We start from the raw sequence: 21,017 nt of genomic DNA, 5'->3' as shown, positions 1-21,017 counted from the left end.
GGATTATCATTTGTAAAATGTCAACTTTCCCTGATAATATGCTGAGTGTAACTGCTGTGTCTCCTGGGAGAGGTGAGTGAAGTGGTCAAACTAGCCTTCAACAAAGAGGTTGTTCTAGTATCATCACTTCAACCATCCCAGGAAGCTGTTAAACCAGTTCAGCCTAGTCTATGTTTAGTTCCTGTGAATTTCAGTAGTTGCTCCATGGCTCAATGACAACCTACTTTGCATTACTAATAGTCCCGCCGGGTATTAAAATGACCAGTCACATAAAAGTAATTCAAAAATGACTTTATCTTTTCTTGTACATCTTAACTTGCTTTAAAACAACTTTAAATACAAAACAGTATCTGTCCTTTGGTCCTCATAAAACCTCATAGTGTGCACAACATTCAGCAGCACCATCCAACATCCAACTGTCGTCACCAGAGACACACATCCAGTCCTGATATCAACGGACAATCCTTTTTGCAGTCTCAAGAAAGAATCCGCTTTTCCTCTCCAAACTCCAGGATAAGCGAGGGAGAGACTCCAAGCTCCTCTCAGTGGAGCCCATTTACAGACAAAAGGAGGGGGAGACCAGTCACTCTCACTGTTTCTTCTCTTTGCGGGCCTTTCGCTTCAACTGGAGGGTCTTCAGCTCGGTCATAGTGGAAAAGGTCCTGTACACCCACACCATCTATGATTATGTAACACAAACACAAACAGACACGTGATTATGTTATCTGAGGCACATCTGCTGCTGAAGACTGCTTATAGTATTTGTTTTGATCTGACAAGATTAAACATAAACAGTAAAACTTACCACAATGATGATTGTGTTACACAGAAGAGGAATGGAGAAAACCAGAGATATGAACATGCCCTTAGAGTCGAAGTACTGGAAATCAGAAAAAGACCTAAAAAAACAACAAACAGAAAGAAAAGTTACTGTATATTTGTCCACTACAGCATGCTGAATGTATGCACAAAGCTTCAAAACACATTATTCTCTACATTACACCTAAAATACCGGTGAACAATGACCTTACCTCCAGTTCATAGCTGCCAGTTCATTCAGATATTCAGCGCTATACACCAAGCCAACTGTAAAAAGGAGTTTTATCAGTTTGTGAACACTCAGAAGTCAGGACATAGACACATCAATAACAATACAGCATTTCAATGGTCTCTTAGGTCTTTGCACTGGTCATGTCAGCATCAGGCCTCATTTACAGCTATTTATTGGCTCTTGTGGTGACAAAGACAAACAAGATATAAAGGATGCTATTATTGAGTTTTGAGATTCATCTGCATTATTCTGCTCATTGTTGGTAATAACATAATAAACTAATCAACTAATACACAGTTAATATTCTGGGATAATTAATAAGATAATTATCTGGGATAATTAAATCTTCATAGGCTTTATAATTTCAACCTCATTCCTAGTGTTCCCTTTATATACTATTTGTCAAATCTCTGCCATAAAATAAAAGACAGTGTTTTCAATGGTTCTGTGTTTTTGCTGATAGGCCCCTTTAAAAAGCACAGGCCCAAGAGAATAACCCCATTCAAATGAATTGATTTGTACAAACATTTCTTGTATGCACTCTGGTCTAGGGCGAACACACAGCGTGTAGTTTTCTAATTGTGCAGAGTACAATTAAATAACTAATCTATTGATCCCCTAGTAACTAGGCATGTGCACAGTTACCCGTTCTGCAAATCGGTTACGAATTACCTGGTTAACCTAGGATTAAAAAAAATGGCATGTTAGAGCACAGTCTAGCGTCGGATCAAACTACATAATCCCGCCATGGTTTGGGTTTTTGTGTTTTTGGATCAAAAAACATGTTTTTTTGCTGTGTAAAAGCATTTTTGGATCGAGCCTCTAACTTTCAAACCTTTTACAAGAATCTGTGGTGGTTCCCTTGGGGTAAGCCGTAGGGAGGGAGACGATGGGTATCATCAAGTCTGTTAGAAAATAGGCTTTCAGCCTAAAAACATTCTGAAACCCTGATGCACATATGCCATATGTGCATCTTAAACTCCAATCTCTACTCTTATTAACCATCTAATATTTTGTCTGACAACGCTGTGTATCAATAATGAGTCGTTCTATTTTTATTAAAGTAATCGGTTACTCGAGTAAGACCAGGTTAGGCTACTTGGTTAGAAATTACTCGAAATGCCCATGCCTAATACATACACTTCTATACTGTAAGGACAAGACAAGAGACAAGAAAAATAGTATGCAACAATTCTGCATGGCATATAGGTTTGCCATGTGACATGAACATGAAAACTGCAGATGAAGAGTGAGTGCTGCTACTCTGTGTGTGTGTCCCAAGGGACTAACGTTACAGATGCTTATCTTGTAGCTATTATCTGGTTCAGTGCATTCAATTGTGTGATTCAATTTATGTTTGAGCTGTACACTGTCCCTTTTAAATTAAATTTAATTTAATTTACATACCCATGAGCAGGAAGTGACAGATCTGAGCTCTGTAAAACCTGCAGGTCACCACCGTCACAAACAAACAAACCACATGAAACACCAACAGCCCAATGAGCCAAGGCTCGGACCACTGCACCTACAAGAAAAAAAGGACAGTCACAGTTAGTCGTTGCTGCTGTTTACTGATACTAAAATTAAAAAAATAAATAAAAGAAAGAAAACGTTACAGACGCCCACTCCTCTAAAACCCAAAGGGAGTCGATGCTAGTCGTGAGAGCTAACGCTAGCGCCATGGATAAACTCTCTACTTACAGACATTAGAAACGTCCATATCGACGTGATTCTTAAGTTGCTGAAGCCGTCGATAGGGATTGAGCTAATATTTTCTGCTTTCGTGTCCGTCATTTTTAAATAAAACACTGAGCTGAGTGTGGCGGACCACTGGCTGCTGCTGTTTCTGCTCTCAGGTAAACAAGACTGCGGAAGTAGCTTCTCTGTCGCAGTCTAACTACGTCACAAGAAGACTCGTCATATTTCCATGAGAAAGAAAAAAGCCTACATGGCATGAACATGGATCCATGGGTATGAAAGACGGAAAGCTATAAAAACATCATACATTTACAAATCCCTTAAAACGTCTGTATGATTATTTGAAAAGATAACCCCTATTTTCAATTCAATTGTGTAAATAGATATAGGCTATATATTTCGTTTGTTTTTGGGGTTTCTTTGGGTGTGTGTAGCCTATAATATAACAATTATAATAATAATAAAAATATATAGGCTACAGTATAACATAAATACAAGATAAACGGTTATAAAACTAATTCTTACCATTAAATTTACAGGTACTTTTCACAGTTTACTAAGAATATGTTGGAAAAAATGCTCAGAATTTCACTATTTTACTTTTTTAATATGACATTTTACATGAAGTAGTAGTCTTCTATCTTTTTATGTTGTTATTAAAAATAAAACAACAATAAAGATTTTTCATACATTATCCTAACAATTCAAGGTGTCTATCTCTAAACATTAGCTACATCTCCAAAACACGAGTGGGTTATTCTTCCTTTGTCCAATCCACAACAATCTCACCTGTGATCCGTATCAATTTTAAATCTTTCCACTCCAACTTATTGATATCATGACATGCAAAATCTTTACCACTCACCATAAGCTCTCAGATGTAAAAACACTCAACTTTGGGACCACATCACTATTTATAATCTGAACAGAAAACCTCCTTAAAATGCAGTCCATGGCAATTTAACCATAATCATCATTATCCAGTCATTAGAAGTCTGTTGTTCATCTGACTGCCTTGTTTTGACAGTTTGAGAATTGAAAAATACTCATGAGATGAGATCAGTTCAGTTGCTCCACTCTGAGGGGAGGAGCAGGAGGGTGGCCTGGTTTGTCTCTCCCTGTGTGTGTCCACATCCTGTCAGCCTTGGTGCTTCACTGATGATCACTTCCAATCCTAAGCCTTTCCTGCTTTAAAGTCCTTTGAACAGTATTCGTCTTGATTCACTTCATCTGCAGCTACAGTAAATACTCAACCATACAATTTACATAATCCATCTTGGTGCCACATTAACACATACTTGTACACATCTAGATGCTTCTTAAAAAAATAGAAAATAAAAAAATACATGTGTTTTTCTTTGTCTACAGCTTGATTAGTGCATGAACAATGTCTCATTGAGGGAAAAGGTCTAATTATTAGGTCAATGCAAAAAGCAATTGTACAGCCTCTGCTGCTAATTTCAGCAATTAATAAGACTAGCAATATGTCTTTTTCACAGAAGACACTTAAACGTATCACAGCAGAACCCAGGTGTATAATAAAATCAATCAAACTGTTTAATTGAACAGAATCATCCTGTCCTTTTCCTACTATGGTGAGTCAAAATATCTGCTGTGAAAAGGTTTTTATTTATTTATTTTACAAATGTATATCTTAGCAATATAATCAAATAATCAAAATCAACATATGAGTACATTATTGATCAGATCATGTTGAGACATGTAAAAATATGTAATTTCAAATACACAAACATTATGAATATCAAAAGGCTTCGGCCAGTGTCCTTCTGTACAGTGTAAGGAACGTGGGGGTGGTTTGTGCAGATCAGCTCAGGGCCTGTTTCTGCCTGGGTGAAAGTCAGGGACAAAAGTTGCTGCCACTGTGATTGGGGTAGAATAGCCGAGGGCAAAATGGTAAAGCCCAAGCATTAAGCACTTCCAAGTGGAGCGCAGCGCTTTTCCCACATTCTGAAAGACAAATAAACAGTTTTAGATTAATTATGAGCTCTGTAAAATTCAATAGTAATCAATTCAAATCTGTTAGGTCACTTAAAGGAGGATCCGAATTACTGTAACAGGGATTAAAACTGAATCACAAACTTTTGCACCAAATGCTTATGTCTTCAGAATCAGAATGTAAATATTCAGGTGATGAATACTACAGCAAAACATTTCCAGTGATTTCAACAGAATGGACAATTAATTAATTATGTTTTAAGAGTCATCATGACATGATCATGTTCAAATCAGTTAAAAGTGAAGCCAATGTATCTCATCGTTTTAGAACAATGGCACAGCAGGGGAGAGAGGCACAGTCTGTCTGTGACCTCAAGATGTAAATAAAGAGTCCCGTGAACACTATTGTCTCTTGTGGTCTCTGAACAGGAAAGGGCTGTCCGTCTGAAGCGGATAACGGAAGTTAGGTGTTCAAGACAAATAAAGCAGAAACAATCCAACTTCCTCCGTGCAGCATGTGAATATGACTCTGCTCACCACTTAATCACTTAAAACTGACTATAACTTGAAACAGGACACATTATATAACTTAATAGTAAGTGGACCTATTCCAGGGTCAAGAATAAGCTTGAACATTCAAGTGTCAAATAGTCGCTTGCGCTCTTTTATGATTTGATTCTTTTGACTTTTTGGTTTTCATTGACTCATGTAGGACACAAGTGACTGATGAGAGTCTGGTAATGTCCAGTATAAACACAAATACCCAGTCAATGATAAACAAGCTGTAGTGATGTTGTTTAAGGTCACATTCCAGGAACCATTTCCTTGTAAATCTCACGTGTGCATGGGTTATAAAGCATTTCATCCGGTAAGCAGAGTGATCCAATTGCTTGTGACAGTAATAACCCTGTGACGATTATTAACTTCTGGGAATGTCTCTTGATCATTTGAGATAAAACTTTGTATCTGGAATAATTTTTGAAAACGGAATCAGCAGTTTAGAGATGATTCTTTGGCCCACTAGCTTCCTAGTTTCCCTATAATTAACAGTGTCTGCAGTGTATCATTCAATAAGGCTGATTGACGCCAACAAAAAAACAAAACAATACAACTACAGTACATATTTCAACTTACCAGCAAATGAACTGCAAGGAGAGAGACAAGTTTAATCAATCTGAAGTCAAAAACTTGAAATCTTACTCAGAATTTAGCACTGTATTTTCAAGATTATATTCACTAAATATTCAACATGTCAAACTCAATAATGAAACTATTCTCCACTTTTATTTTCTGTAAAATCCCACTTCTTGTTTCTGCTCGTATGACTCAACAGTGGAACTGAATATTATTTCTATACCCCCATGTGGATTGTGGATATGCATCATCAGTTTGGCAGTTGGGTTGAAAACCAAACTATTAAATGTAAAAAATAATCTAAAGATAGCTAATAATTAGCCTGACCTGAGATTTATTTATGATTTGTTTTCAGCACGTGTTTTCAAATGGAAATCTGATAAACTGATAAAGATTCTGTTATGGTTCCACACAAACACAGTTTCCTTATCAATCACATGCGTGACTGGGTTATTACAGAAACTGTGCCGTAAACAGACTCATGTTTTTCTCAGAGGATTCACCACACCTCAGGACTGTATTGTTATTTTCCCTTGATCAAGAGAAGAAGTTGATTGGTAAAGCTGATTGAGAGATGAGCAATGTAAAGTGATTGGTGCAGGGAAGAGGAAGGACACATAAGGAAATTGGACAGCACCTTTGAACAGCAATTTCTCTGCCTCCCCTTGCACCAATTGTCATGAATCACTGACTTTAGTCCTGCTGGGTTAACATGAACCCAGAGGATAGATCGCCAAAATGAAGCTGGTTGCAAAAGAGACCACAGCTGTAAAATCTTTTGATAATTGGGATGGGGACTGTGACAAAAGATGATCATGTGTAATTTGACATTTATGACCTTTTAGAGTTCTTTGAACTCTAAAACTGTCAACAATTCAGTGGTCAAAATATTGTTTTTGACGAGTAATTACCTCAATAATCAGAAACCTGAGCCTGAACTTTATGGGAAAATTGGGATGATTATGCAGTTGGAGCACAAACCGCAGAACCACAGCAGCAATCACATTTTTCAGGATAATTTACAGCATGAAGGTGACAACTGGGATTCATTTATCTCAGAGTTTGTTTTTTAACAGTTTCCCCAATAATTAAGAACCTTTTAGAACAATTTAGGGCTGATTACTGTCATATCAAAGACAATTGTTAACTTACCCAGGTTGAAGCTATAAGGAAAATACAAAGGAGCAGGAGATGATGGATCTTTATAAGGCAATATCTATGCCACTAGAATGCAAACAATGTACTTGCAAGTTTATAATTATTGATAGTCAAGAGAAATTTGAAAGTATTTGAAGGGAACACCAACCTTCTTCACTTTTTTGTATTTTTCCTTCTTCCTTTTCTTCTTCTCTTCCTCCGTCTTGGCTTGTGCCTCATCATCTGTCAGAGGCTCATACTTCTCTGACAGAAAGGCAAAGTGTATTTCTCTGTGGCTCTTCTCATTCTGTCTGTTGTTGTCTGCCACTGGCTGGTTAGCGTTGTAGGCAGAGTTGTCCTCGCTCTCTGGGGGATCCACGCAGTCCACATGTCGCTGGTACTTTGCTGCTCCTATGTTCAAAGCCTCACCTGATGCTGCATTTCTGTTAAACAACCTTGATGGGAGAGACTTAGGCTTCATGATAGCTGCTTGTTGCAGTTCTCAGGGATGTAATGAAAAAGTACCACTTTCCTCAGGAGGTTAGGTATGTTGTCAACAGACATTATGTGCATGAGTGGAAGTACATTCCAGTGGACCGCCTCGTGTGGGAGATTTGGCACAGGGCCCTTAAAGGTGCAAATCCTTCCTCCTCAATAAACTGACCTCAATAGGTCTCAGCCTTTCCGGTTGAATGTTTTCATGCAGGTTTAAATCAGATGGGCTTTTATCCAACTGTTATCAAAAATAATCTCTGTCTCTGTTTATTGATTTTTTCAACCACTGTTTATCTGCTTTTTCCAAAACTTTGCAGGTGCAATGTACGCATCCCAAGACATGCAGTGTGGACTGTCCAAGTTTTTTGAATGAGGGGTTCTCAACAAAGCTTCAGGAACTGATTCTCTTCATGCACAGTGTTAAATGTGAAGTGGTTTGGATGTTCAGATACTCAACATTGAAACAAGTTTTGCTGTCATCATTCTTTACTGTTCATAACAACTACTTAATTATCTCCACTCCACTTGTACGTGATCAGGGACAAAGTCCTCCAAACTCCTTTTTTTCCCTGTTAAGGTTCAGTGGATTTTTCAATGGATATTAAAATGGCACAAAATCTCAGCTCTGCATAGGTATGAATATGGGTCAACAAAATGTTACTTGTTACTTTTGAAGTTAAGCAAAGGTTTAATTAGGTTCTTATGGACTTAATGAACAGGACTGGTTGGTTCATAGTCAACTGATCCTACTTCAGAGAGTAAAGGACTAGGAAATAATGTGCAGGTAATGATTTAAATGTCTATTGAAGTCCTACTGGTACAGTGATTAAGTAGAACGTGAAGAGCCTGTTAAGTGCTGAAGTTGAAGGCAACAGGATTTCTTAGATTTCAAGAATCTAAAGAAGTCCAGTTGCCTTCAACTTTAGCACTTAACCACTTTTCATTGAAACAAATGTATAATAGATACACTTAACTATGATGCATATCTTTCCTTTTAAATTTTATCCTAAGATAATATTAGATAATAACTTTTGCTGACTGGAATTCATTTTAGGTCAAAATAAGAAAAACTCCCAAACACAATTTGGCATTCATCTTGAAATATATTTCCATGCATAAAAACCCCTCAAACATGCGTCTATGAACAAGTATTTTTAATGGATAACATTAAATGAATATTACAATTCTCATTTAAGCCATTTAAATTATTTTGACAAAAGGGATATAAAAATACTCCCCCACTGTACAAACCTCTAAAACGTATTTAATGATACTGTGCAACACATTTAATACGCTGCTTCTGAAACACAGCAAAAGTTAATCTGAACAGTCATACAGAAGTGGACCCTCCCTCCCAGGCTCTGGCCTGTCCTGGTATCACACTCATGGAGGGTCTTAGCACTTGAGGTGGTCTCATCACCTCATCTGAGGTTGAACTGAGCAAGAAATCCTACTGGTCCTCGTCCTGACGGTCGTTCTGGCCGCGGTCGGGATCTTTCAGTCGCAGGATGCGGATGATTTTGCTCACGGGAAGATTACTGAAAAACAAAAACAACAAAAGATAAGAGAGAGGTTAAGAGGGAACCAAGCTGTGGACATAAAATGTATTATCAATTATTGCTTAACAGATTAGTCTTGCATTGCTCATTTAGTAAGTTAATATACAGCCGGTACATCAATAAATCAAGTGTCTGGGTGGTCAAACTGCTTAAATATACAAATGTATAAACAAAGCAATGTATCAGTGATTACATACATGGTCTGTGGGGTGAGGAAAATGAATTGTCTTCGGCGTTGAGCAACAGCCACCTTCAGCATCATGTCCATTGAAATCCTCCTGTTCACCATATCCTAATTAAAGAAAAACAAACCCAAAGATTCATGTTATGTTTTGCTACGTGAGGCTACACACATCGAGACAACAGTTCCTCAACTGTCAAGGACCTTGAATATGAACTCCCAACTTCCCCCCTCCCTTGAAGAGGTAATTGCACTTTACTGTTTAGGCGTTTCAAAACCAGACAGACTCAACAATACCAATAAAAACAGTCTCCGATTACCATGTAAACATCGAACTCGTCAAGGCAGCGGAATGGCGCCTCCGTGATGGCCCAAAGGGAGAGCACAAAGCAGACAGTGGAGAAGGAGCGCTCGCCTCCGGACAGAGTGCGCATGTCGCTCAAGTGGGCCTTGTTTCCTTGGCCTGGCTGCACCTACATAGCAGTGGATGAGAAGTCAGATTCTGAACAGAAAGGCTTTGTTGTCAGCATTTCATACTACACCACCTGGTAAAAAGCTGTGGCTGTCATATCTCATTTTTTAACTTAGAGTCATTTAAGAAATAGTACAACATGCTCTAATTAGACTTTAATTGTGCTGCTGCTACATCGTTTGGTCTGTTTTCCACCAGCTGCCTCTCACAGTCCAGGTCACAAGTTGTTTTGAACTCAACCCGAAAATATGTATTATGAAAACAGAACCCGTGTGGCTTAGAGTTGACTATTGTTACACAATCCAACTAGAGAAAAAAAAAAAGACACTTCGATTTCATTTTTGGAGGAAAATTGACTGATGAAACAAATGTTCCTCTTACTGTGATGGAAAGGGTTTCATTCTTGTGGTCAAAGGTCATACTTCCAGTGTAGCCTCTCTGGGCCAGCATGCTGTCAAAGTAGTATTTACAGCGGGCTGACAGAAACCTAAGACATTGAGAGATGCAGATAGAAGGGATCAAATGGACAAAAGAGGCAAGGAAAAAGGAAAAACAGAATAAACAAAAGGGAGGGGGACTGTGTCTGCAGTCAATGGGTCAATGGGATTTGACAACTTGCCTCCTGAGCTCATTATAAACCTTCAGTCTTTCGTTCATAACGCTGTCAAGGCTTTTCATGAAGGTGTTGAGGTTCTTCACTTGCTGTGTGAGGTTTTTGTAGTTCTCTAGAGCCTCATGGTACTGCCTAAATGTGGAAAGGAAAGTTCAGAGAGAGGATATTTGATATGTTTAGAAGAATCAACTGAAGTTTGTTGTAGTGGCTGTGCTGAAATTGGCCAAAAAAACAAACAAAACCCCCCCGGCATTGTTTCACTGTAGCGTTGAAGAGGGAAAACTCGTGATTTAACATTCATTTGTCACAGGAGTTAAGATAACATACCTCACAATCTCCTCACGGTCTCCCTGTTGCCCCTGCTGGGTAGTGATCTTAACCTTGAGACGGCTGATCTCGCTGTCAAGACTCCTGGCTGTCCGACGCACGTCCACGCGCTCAGGACAGATCTCTGTAGCCTTTGACACGGACGCCTGAACCAGAGAGCAAAGCAAACCATCAATCTCTGACACAAAAATTTATGTTGGAAAAAAAATACAAGGCGAAAAATCTATGCCATGCATCCACGTAAGTCATACCTGAAGTTCCTGCTCCTTGCCTTGGAGGCTGGCTTCAAGGGTCTGGATGTTGCGCAGATGGGAGCTGCGCTTCTCTTCGTAGTGTTTCTTGTGATGCTTGCACTTCCCCACATCCCGGTCAGCTTCACTTAGCTCCTCCTGTAGTGGGATGAGCAAAAAACAAGTCAACACATTGATGTGATGAGGCTTATATGTCATATCTTCCACAACTCAGATTTGACTTCTAACTTGTCTAACTAGACTTTTTTTTTTTTTTTTTTACAGTTTAGTTCATTAGTTTCTGGAAACTGTGAGGAAGCTTTGTGCAGCTTCTGCAAAGCAAAAGCCTTGGCAAACAACTACTTTAATTTCACTCAGTTTGAGGAAACAAAGTAAGGATGTGCTGATTGAAGACGTTGACTGTGAAACAGTTGTAAGTAGGGCTGCCCCCAAATAGTCGACCAAGCACTGGTCGACCAAAAAATCATTAGCTGACCAAAATTTCATTGGTCGATTGGTCGCAGGAAAAAAAACAAAACATTTGGAGCCGTGTCTTGTCAAAATTAAGCCAACATCAATGACTGAACTGTATATGAAAGGTTATGGGGCTTTTATTTTGAAGGGCCAGATACAGGAAGTCGTGACGTGACACTTTTTTTTTTTTTACACGGCACGGCCGTCTCTCTCTCTCTCGTATCACCGCTGTCACCGTTAGCGGGTGCTGTCTGAGCCCCGGTCCCATCCCACAGCGCTCACCGGCGGTCAGTCTCAGTGTCACGGCGCGGATCCATGATAGTCCCCGCTGCAGTCAGAGACCCTCACCCATAGTGTCTATGCCCGCACCGCTCCACGCCGCGGACCCCCACCCCCGCACCCATAGACTCATGTCTATGCCCGCACCGCTCCACGCCGCGGACCCCCACCCCCGCACCCATAGACTCATGTCTATGCCTGCACCGCTCCACGCCGCGGACCCCCACCCCCGCACCCCCGTCACACAGCCTGAGCTCAGTAACTTTTTACCCTCCTCATCTACTGTGTTTATTGGTGATAAACGGGCATTCTGCCGGTAATAACAGTGAAACCGGACCGGCTTGTTGTTGAATCTCGGACCCAACACGGCCGGAGTCACAAGCATTCATTAATTAATTCTCAACCTGACCGCGGGCAGCAAAAAAAAAAAAAATGTTTAATTTATTTTTTTTTATTTTTTTTTTCCGTCAAGGTGGGGGGTCGATTAGTCGACTAATCGCCATAAGTGACGACTACTGGTCGACCAACAAAATCTTTGGTCGGGGGCAGCCCTAGTTGTAAGAAATGTTATCAATGTTTGAAACCTTCAGATTATTGTCTGTACTGGTTTCATCTAACTGCCTCAACTACTTCACATGCCTTTGAAATTAAAGGCTGAGAATATGTATTATTTTATTTATAATGTTGGCTGAAAAAAAGTTAGTTTTTGTGAATTCCACAATGAGCACAAAAACTCCAGGTGCCAATCTGGGTCTGTCTTCACACATTATCCCTCAGGTATTTCAGTACCTTGATGGAGTCTGCTTCCTCAGCGACAGTGTTGATCTGCTCCTTGTGCTGCTTGTACTCCCGCTCTGCCTTCTCATATGCAGCCTTGAGGTCGGCCGCCTGAAGTCGCGCCTCTTCACACTCGGCACGCTTTGAGGAAATCTTCGCAACAATCTCCTGAAGATCCTCCTCCTGTGGTAGAATGGAGACGGCAACAAATTACAACTGCTGACACTTTTTTAAGATAATATTTTGACAGTGCGCTGCAATGATGTGTTCTGTACAAACCAGGGGCCTGAGGTCCTCTGACTGAGGCTCCTCCACATTCTGCAGGTCTGTCAGCTCCAGCTGTAGTTTTGTGGCCTTGTCCTAAATCAATAAAAAACAAACAACAACAAAAAAAAAAACTTAGTATCAAAATTTCAAATCCTGAGTTCAGAAAGAGAAGAAGTCTGATCATGAGAGGTAAAAAAAAATGTTACTTTGGTGTTCTTCTGCTCTATGTGAGCTCTTCTCAGCAGCCCATCATTCTGTTTGATGTCGTCGTCTAATCTTTTCCTCTGTTGCTGGAAGCGGTTTGCCTGAGCTACCTGGTTCTCCATCTCCCTCTGCAAATGCCTGGGAAGGTGAAGGAGACGGAGAAAGTTCATAGAACACAAGAGGAAATACTTACACAACCACTTTTGTGATATATTTATTCATTTGTTTACTGTTTTATTGTTTCAAGATACACTAATGATTTCTTCCATCAGACATTCCAACACCACTAAGTCAGGAGGAGATGGCCCTGGTGGTGACCAGATGTATCTAGGAGTGGAGAAATAAAAGTCTGACTTTACAAACAGACACACACCTGATCTCCTCCTCGACATCTCCCGTGAGGTAGTTAGCTCTGGTTTGCTCAGCAGTGTAATTGCGGTTAGTGAAGATCTGGTCTCCGTCCTTGGAGTATGCCTGGATACAGTTCTGAGGAGGGTTTCTGCCCTGCATCACTCTGCGTGCCTCTTTGAAATTCTGCACACAAACACAAGACAAAACACTCTCAGAGCACTAAAAATGAAAACACTGCTGATACATGTCTCAACCTCTGCTGTCATAGATATTAGGCCAAGTTTTATGCGGTTTGATTAAAGGGATTATATCAAGGACAAGATCTGACCATGGATTAAGTTAGAGACCTATAAAAACACAGTTACTGGTTGATGATCATACAGGAAACCGTGCGTGTTACCTTAATGAGCAGAATGCTCTCTATACTCCTTTGATCAATCAGGCAGTTGGCCACAATTGGATCCTCGATCTCTAGAGCTTGAAGCACGGAGGGGTAGTCGGGATGATTCACAGCTCTGACAACAAACAGAACAGACATAGATTACTTGATTACAACTCCACACAATATTCTTGCACTGTTAAAGTAACATTTCAAACGTGTGCATTTTAACACGTTCCCAACATTTCTCAAACCAGCATTAGTTTCTGTGCTGCAATGTGGGTTTTTAAAACATATTGGAGACACAGCTACAAATATGGCAGTGGTATTTTACTAAGAGGTCTGTCATAGTTGTGAGAAAGATGTGTAAAGTTGACTACAGTGAAAATGCATCGTCAGTATGGTGTGGAGTGTGTGTGTTTCTAGGCAACTCACAACTTAACTTTTAAGTAAATGTATCTGTGAATAATGTATACGTCCTCACCTTTTTCGTGTATCATGGACGTTTGGGAGGAACTGGCTGGTAATGATGGCCGGTCTACGGCCACCTGGGAACACTTTGGCCATGAGGCCCTGCAGTACCCTCTCATCCTGATGGTTGTCACAGGTAAAGGCCTGCAGCTGGCCTTTAAGACAAATCTCTATAGCCAAGGCTAGCTCCGGGTCTTTGGGGCTGATAAGGTAACCTGTGGAAAGAAGTGTTAAAAGCAGTTAGGAGTGCATTTGCCACTTTCAGAAAGACACAATAACATATTCTTTAACAAGGGTCTGACATTGCTCAGCTTCCCACAGAGGTAAGAAAACATCTTTTGTTGAAATTTTCACTTTATATCAGACAATGTTTTATTTATTTATGCTGAAATATTTACAAAACTACATACATTGGCTTCTGATTGTTTTTTCTATTTGAAACCAGAATAGAAACTAGAGACGCTACATATAACATTATCAGAATATCTCCCTGTTTGAACTCGTACCGCTCGCCGTTACTACAGAAATTAGAGCCTGAACAGTTGTTTAGAAAATGCTCTATTTCTTCAACAACCACGTTCAATTTTACTGTAGATTAACTATATCATTCAACTACTTTTCTACTCTTTATGCTTTGCTAGGGATGTCATAATATCATAATATGACATTAGGCTACCTTAATAACAAGCCCATGACATTTATTGCAGTACTGTAAAGCATGTCATGATATCAAAATTTCACTGTATTATAATAGCACAGTAGCCTACAATAATTATTTCATTATCCATAAGTCAACAACAAGAACATTTGGTCAAAAATAAAATACTGTAGCTTATCTGCCTTTCTCATTCAACAGCCTCTCTCTCCTTATCCCACCCTCTCCTGCCTGTCTGCCCCCACCTCACTCACTCACCTCGCTCCTTCTTCCTCTCTAACTTTAAACCTGGTTCTGTATCTGCCGTCACACAACACAACGGTAGTTTTTTGTCATTAGTGTGAAAAGTTTAACATTGTCTGCGACATCTGCGCTGTCGGTCCATGTGTCTGTCTCACGTGCGTTATGTGTGACCCCAGCTCTCAGTAGAAGCTGCAGCGACTGTTGTTGTTGCTCCAGGTAGCGCTAAACATCAACAACAACAGCTGCGTGGAAGTCAGCAGTGACAATGCAGCCACACGCGCACCAAACAGTCTGCTGACACGGTGACATGGTCGTTTGCAAGCGCCGTCATTTATATCGTCAAATGTCCCTTTTTAAGTATATATTTTTTTATGCCTTTATTTGATAGCCATAGTAGAGATAGACAGGAAAGGGGGAGGCAGAGAAAGGGGGAATGACATGCAGGACTGTAGCCTCTACATGGGGCGGCCGCCTTAACCACTGCGCCACGCACCGCCCCGAAAATGAAGTGTTCTGATTGGCCTAAAGCACACCGCTTACGCGCAGATCTGTGTGGCACCGGAGCATGATCTTCAGTGACAACAAGGCTGGTGACAACTTGATTGAAAATTGGCGAAATACGAGATCAAACATAGAATCGTACAAGCGTACTAGGAGGTCAAAATGCGTGACAAGTACGCAAAATGCGTACATGTTGGCAGGTCTGTAATAATATTTACTGATTATGTTTTGTGTAGTCTGTCCAGATTTTAATCTATGGATAAAGTGAGTACATGTTCTTATGATGTAAAAATGTGCTGCTCCATGTGGTTGGCATTATACATGTGATTCAAAGGGTTCACAACTTGAGTCTTACCCAGAGGTCCTCGGGGTTTGTGCTTGAACTGTCCTTTTTTGTGAGCTTCCTGGATGGCAGTGAGGAGCGCCGGCATGTGCTCTCCAAAACGCCTAAGCCGATTGGAGCGACTGCCCTCCATGGTCTTCAGGTTCCTTCTGTTGGCATCAATGGACCTCTGGAGAACTTCATGCTCTCTCCTAAAGACACACAGAGGTGGGCATTTTATGATGTTACTGGATAACTGTAGTACTTTAAACGTTGCCTTAAACAGAGGAGCTGGGGGTTAGACTCACATTAAAGTGATGTGTGTATAATTTTCTTGCCCTGGTTTCTTATTTGTGCAATTGACTTTTTTCAGTGTCCAGTTTCCTTTTCTTTACCTCATCTTTCCTTGTTCCTCCTTGGCACGGCTGGAGGCGTGCTGATACTGATCAATCTGCTGACCCAGAGTGGAAATCTGGTGCCTCAAGTTCTCCAGTTCAGACTCGATCTCCTCCGTACGCTGCATCCTGGCCTGACTCTCTGCTCCTGTTGACTGACTAATGCTAGAAAGATGAAAGAAAACAAAACAAAACAATAAAAAACCCAATGAGGACAAATATTAGGAGGAAAAGCACTGGGGAGGGGAGCGTCCAGGCAGTATGAAAACATAATTCAGCTTGCAAGGAACGCAAGAAAATAAAAGTCATACCTCAGCTTGAGATCATTTATCCTTGAGGATAATTGAGCGTTGTCCTTTTCCAGGTCTCTCAGGTTAGCTTTGCATCGATGGACAGTGACCTAGAGTGCACACACAAATAAAGAACAGAAAGTTGTAAACCAAGCGTCAATTTGCTAACAGACACTTTGGGAAAAATTTGAGATAGACAAATCTTGGACAGAATTTGTAGGCACCATCACTCAATAATATGAGGTGTATGTCAATTGTGTTACTCAAATATGGTTGCAAGGACTGAAGCTGCAGATTCATGTGGCTAATGAAAAGAAGTGAGACAGTGCAAGCGATACAAAATTATATAATATTACAACTTAAGAACCTGACCTCACTGGACTTGAGAAGAGCATTGCGCCTCTGGGCTTCGGCCTTGAGCTCAGCACATTTGGGCTGGAGCTCCTGCACTTGCTGGGTGATCCCCTCCAACTGTTCCTGAATCTGCTTGTACTTCTTCTCAGCCTCCTCCACCTTGTTCTGTGTGAAAACACAAAAACAGACAGGGTCAAAGGATATGCATGCACAAATCATGATGTCAACTATGAAACTAAATAAAGCAACTCAAAAATAAAAACAATGTTTAACCCTTGATTTTAAGGGGAGTACTACAGAGGTCCTACCTTCCATTCATCCACCTTCTCATCATATTTCTTAGTAGACTTTCTGTCTGATTGCAGCTTCTCCTTCATGGGCTCCAACTCCTTCTCCATTTCTGCCACCTGCACCATTACACATGACAAGATTAATCATCTTTTAAATAATCAATGCACTCATCTGAACTTACTGGGACAAAAATGAGAGAAAATTATCTCACTAAAGCCCAGGCCATCTGCTTCTGCAGCTCCTCCAGTTTGGTGTGCATTTCATCAAGCGATGCCAGGCTCTTGTAACGGTCCTCCTTCTCCTGATATTTCCGCTTCAAGTCTTTCAAGCACTTTAACAATCAGACATACATGGTCATACAAAACTAGTCAAGCTGTCTACTTAGATTACTGAACTACTAACAAAAGGTTAAAAACAAATGCACATGGCCAGGCAGAGGGATAGAAAAACAGAGGAAAAGCGACCAGACTTGCATAGTTCCTCTTAAAAGTGGCAGACTAGAAGTCTTACTTCATTATGTTGCTCCACTTTATCTTCTGTGACATGCTTGGTGGTTTTGATGTAGACAAAGTCTTCCCTCATCTGTTCCAGTTGTGTGGCTTTCATGAAAAACTGAAAAACAAAAATGAACATTTACAAAAAAAAAGTGTAGAAGTACAAAATACAAAAGTTTTTGACTTTAAGGTACAGTATGGTCGTGTGTAATGATTAGACAAACCTTATACTTGTCCCCCTCTCCTTTGGAGTGAAGGAAGTACTTGCTCATCTCTTGAGTAAGAACTGACACAGGATTGTTGACCTTTAGATGAAAACAATGTGTCATTGACTCTTTCCCACCAACCCAGAAACACATGTTTATCCTACACGGTTTCCTTTTGTTGTAATAAAGTTTAAACAACATTGTACCATAGAAAACATTGCTCTTACCTGAATATTAAAATTATCCAGGATGCACAGGAGCTCTTCCTTTTTGGTTGAGACAATTTGACCTACAAGAGGAGAAAAAAGCTTGTGGATTCTTAACACTGAATTATACAGGAAGCATATTAACGTGTTATGGTTGCACACAAATGTTGCAAAACTTTAATCCTAACTGTAATCCTTTTACACCTTTCATATTGTTGCTCTTTAGCAGAATTTATTGCAAAACTAATCAAATAAACACATTTTCTAGTCTGTTTAAAGATGTTCAACCTCAAAATGTCTTTCCATAAAATACTGAATATGAGAAATCCATAAACTTTCAGGGTCTTTACCTATTTTGCTCCTCAGTTTATAAGTTCTCAACCCTTCACGTGTTATTCTCAGGTCCACAATGATGGCTGCCCCATACACCTCAGGTTTGTAAGCATCCCGTCCTTTGTTACGCAGGGTAATCGATACATCAGCTGAGCTGGGGGGACAGTGACATTTTCAATCTATTTAGAGCCTAACAATTAACACAATTTCATATTAATGATGGCATATAGAGAGTCTCTTCTCTACATAGACAACTGATGCGAATTTCAATGTGCGACACTTAACAGCAGGATGTTGGGAGTTTGGGTGGAAAGAGCCACAATGTCAACAAATTTAAAGTCAACTACAGCTCATCTCTGACACAGCATGAAAACAGAATATCTATTATACAATACAAAACATTGTTTTACCTTTCACCCTCTTTCACAAAACCCTTGAGGGACGATCCTCTGTTTGTGGCCTGCGCATTCCCCCCTAAAGCAACTATGAGAGCAGTCAGGACGGCACTCTTTCCACCTGTTGCAAAAGCAGGTTGTGCAAAGAAAAGAAGAAAAATGTGAACACTGCAACAGACAGAAGAACTAAATGAAGATGAAGTTCAATCTGTTACCATAAATACATTATTTAGGTTTAAGTTGACATGACCATGTAAAATAAATGCTGACAGAAGAGGTCAAGCAGTGGTTGCATTGCTGAACACACACAGAAACAGTTGTGAAATTAATTGCCATAGAGAAGAATGAAGGAAGACAGACTATTTCACAACCACAAACAAATCCAAAGACAACATGTAATTCTTCAATTTGGTTCACAAGTTCAAATTTCTATCATCATCCCTTATTATCCTGTTAACATGGTTCTGTGATAAATGTGACACTCGGACAAAATTATTTGTGTTGGATTTCATTTTGGACAAAAGATTTAACTGCAATTTAGTTCCATTATAGAGTTGAGACATAAAACTGGTCAGAGACAAATAACTATGATCATTTTAAACTCCCACATACACGTCAAGTTATTATGTTTTGGTCAGCAGTTGCCAAAGTAACAGACTACTTTTGCCAAACCTAGTTTCTGGAGTGGGTTACAAAGACTTCTCTGATTATTCTATGCTAATCCTCTATACTGGCACACCACATTTGTTGGGTAGTTTCACTCACTTCCATTGTTGCCAACGACAAAGTTGACATTGGAGCCAAATGTGAACGGACCGAGGAGTGAGTGGCACATGAAGTTTTTCAACGTGATGCTTTCCACAATCCCTGCATCACTCGGCACATCAGCAGCACGTTTCACCTATACACAGGTTATTGCTGTCAGTCACTTCACTCCAAGGCATGGCACATAATATGCAGTATGATATACAGTTACGCTGCAAACCTCACAATAAGGGCACAAAATTGATTTCTATATAGACATTTAAACTACAATTTTCATGGTAAGACATTGACTGTAACGTTATATCCATGTACCTGTTTCAGTCGAGGACCATCCTGGTCACCATCAGCATCAACATCTCTATCCTCCTCCTCCTCCTCCTCCTGCTGCTGCTCAGGTCTGACCCGTTTGTTGGGGCTTTCCCGAACAGATGTACTTTTCCTCTTCGACATCCTTGCCAATCTACTTTAAAATGAGGGAGAAATGAAAGTGAAAGGAAACACACGGCTCGAAACTAGCATTGAGTCGTGTTGTAATTTCGGAAGTTTCAATTCAACAAAACGCGTGTCTCACTCTCACATGTAAAACACTGTTATCGCAGTTGTGGGGGCTCTGTAACCCGTGGTAACGTGTCTCGGCAACTTTAGTGAGACTTCTTGAGGAGCGGCCGCGGCTACACTGACAAGAGTAACGTTAGGTTAGCAATGTTGCAGAACTAGCATAGCCGGCTAAATGATGCTACACGCTAAATGGAAAGTTATTAAGTGGACAGTGAGCAGTTGAGTATTTTGTGAGCGGGTTTGTATCGTTAAATGAAGCCGAGAGGACTCGTGTGATGAGGTTTTGGAGTCATTGCTTACCTCGTTTGCAGCAGCCACACAACACAGCTGACAGTCGGAAGGAACAACCGTCGAATTCGCGCCCGCAACTCAGGGGGAAATCTCGCGTGAATATACGAGAAGAGTGTTTGCTTTGCTTTCTAAAAAAAAAAACATGGATCTATTAAAAACCACCACAAAACTATGGCTTTATGAAAATATTGTTGGTATGTTATAGATTTTAATAAAGGCAATCACTGCTTGTTAAAATGTACAGGTCAATAATATTTCAACCAGCCGTTTGTGGTCGTTTCATGTGTATTTATGAACTATCGCCAATAATCTGTGATGTGAAACATGTTGGACTCAGGTTAAAGTTCAAGACCTAGTAACTAAAGTATCCACTCTGGTATATTGTACTGTTTGTCTACAGAGAAAGAATTCTTGTAGTTTGTTTTTGAGCACTGACAGCTGCACCAGCCTTTTGATGTCATGCTCTTTATATTGAGATACTGAAATTACTACAGATTTAATTTGAACCCTTAGTGTATCAGAACAGGCATTCCATTAAATATATATTTTATTCACATGTAAAATGTAATGCACTAGAGGACGGCATATTGAAGAAGCAAAATTCACACAAGCAAAGTATATATATATATATTTTTTTAAGCCCTGATAATGATAAAGGACACT

The 21,017-nt window shown here is 40.1% G+C and overlaps 3 protein-coding genes across 4 annotated transcripts; all 3 read right to left on the bottom strand.

Annotated features, from left to right (window-relative positions):
- Nucleotides 1-275: 275 nt before the first annotated feature.
- Nucleotides 276-2,908, bottom strand: tmem18 (transmembrane protein 18). The gene is made up of 5 exons (XM_084001003.1): nucleotides 2,753-2,908; nucleotides 2,459-2,576; nucleotides 1,032-1,086; nucleotides 806-899; nucleotides 276-679 (listed from the first exon to the last, which is right to left on the bottom strand). The coding sequence occupies exons 1-5, from the start codon at nucleotides 2,843-2,845 to the stop codon at nucleotides 590-592; spliced, it is 450 nt and encodes a 149-aa protein (XP_083857129.1). The 5' UTR covers nucleotides 2,846-2,908; the 3' UTR covers nucleotides 276-589.
- Nucleotides 2,909-3,607: 699 nt separating this feature from the next.
- Nucleotides 3,608-7,503, bottom strand: LOC311007718 (required for drug-induced death protein 1-like). The gene is made up of 2 exons (XM_084001004.1): nucleotides 7,146-7,503; nucleotides 3,608-4,717 (listed from the first exon to the last, which is right to left on the bottom strand). Exons 1-2 carry the CDS (start codon nucleotides 7,455-7,457, stop codon nucleotides 4,580-4,582), a joined length of 450 nt encoding a protein of 149 aa, XP_083857130.1. The 5' UTR covers nucleotides 7,458-7,503; the 3' UTR covers nucleotides 3,608-4,579.
- Nucleotides 7,504-8,672: 1,169 nt separating this feature from the next.
- On the bottom strand, nucleotides 8,673-20,416 carry LOC311007708 (structural maintenance of chromosomes protein 6). 2 transcript variants are annotated; one of them, XM_084000989.1, is made up of 27 exons: nucleotides 20,364-20,416; nucleotides 19,818-19,965; nucleotides 19,506-19,641; nucleotides 18,756-18,861; nucleotides 18,363-18,499; nucleotides 18,034-18,095; nucleotides 17,825-17,905; nucleotides 17,617-17,718; nucleotides 17,318-17,437; nucleotides 17,124-17,222; nucleotides 16,834-16,980; nucleotides 16,483-16,571; nucleotides 16,172-16,336; nucleotides 15,810-15,988; nucleotides 14,069-14,270; nucleotides 13,606-13,720; nucleotides 13,228-13,388; nucleotides 12,857-12,992; nucleotides 12,663-12,743; nucleotides 12,396-12,566; nucleotides 10,875-11,012; nucleotides 10,624-10,769; nucleotides 10,303-10,428; nucleotides 10,065-10,170; nucleotides 9,532-9,684; nucleotides 9,228-9,322; nucleotides 8,673-9,009 (listed from the first exon to the last, which is right to left on the bottom strand). In XM_084000989.1, the coding sequence occupies exons 2-27, from the start codon at nucleotides 19,953-19,955 to the stop codon at nucleotides 8,922-8,924; spliced, it is 3,279 nt and encodes a 1,092-aa protein (XP_083857115.1). In that variant the 5' UTR covers nucleotides 19,956-19,965; nucleotides 20,364-20,416; the 3' UTR covers nucleotides 8,673-8,921. The 2 variants fall into 2 exon arrangements, with proteins under 2 accessions (XP_083857115.1, XP_083857114.1); XM_084000988.1 differs by having other exon boundaries at nucleotides 19,818-19,968; nucleotides 20,364-20,410.
- Nucleotides 20,417-21,017: the final 601 nt, after the last annotated feature.

Source organism: Trachurus trachurus (genome assembly GCF_905171665.1).
Source record: "Trachurus trachurus genome assembly, chromosome: 24".
NCBI classification, from domain to species: Eukaryota; Metazoa; Chordata; class Actinopteri; order Carangiformes; family Carangidae; genus Trachurus; species Trachurus trachurus.
The sequence above is the reverse complement of the archived record's forward strand: the minus strand, read 5'-3'. Positions and strand labels throughout refer to the sequence as shown.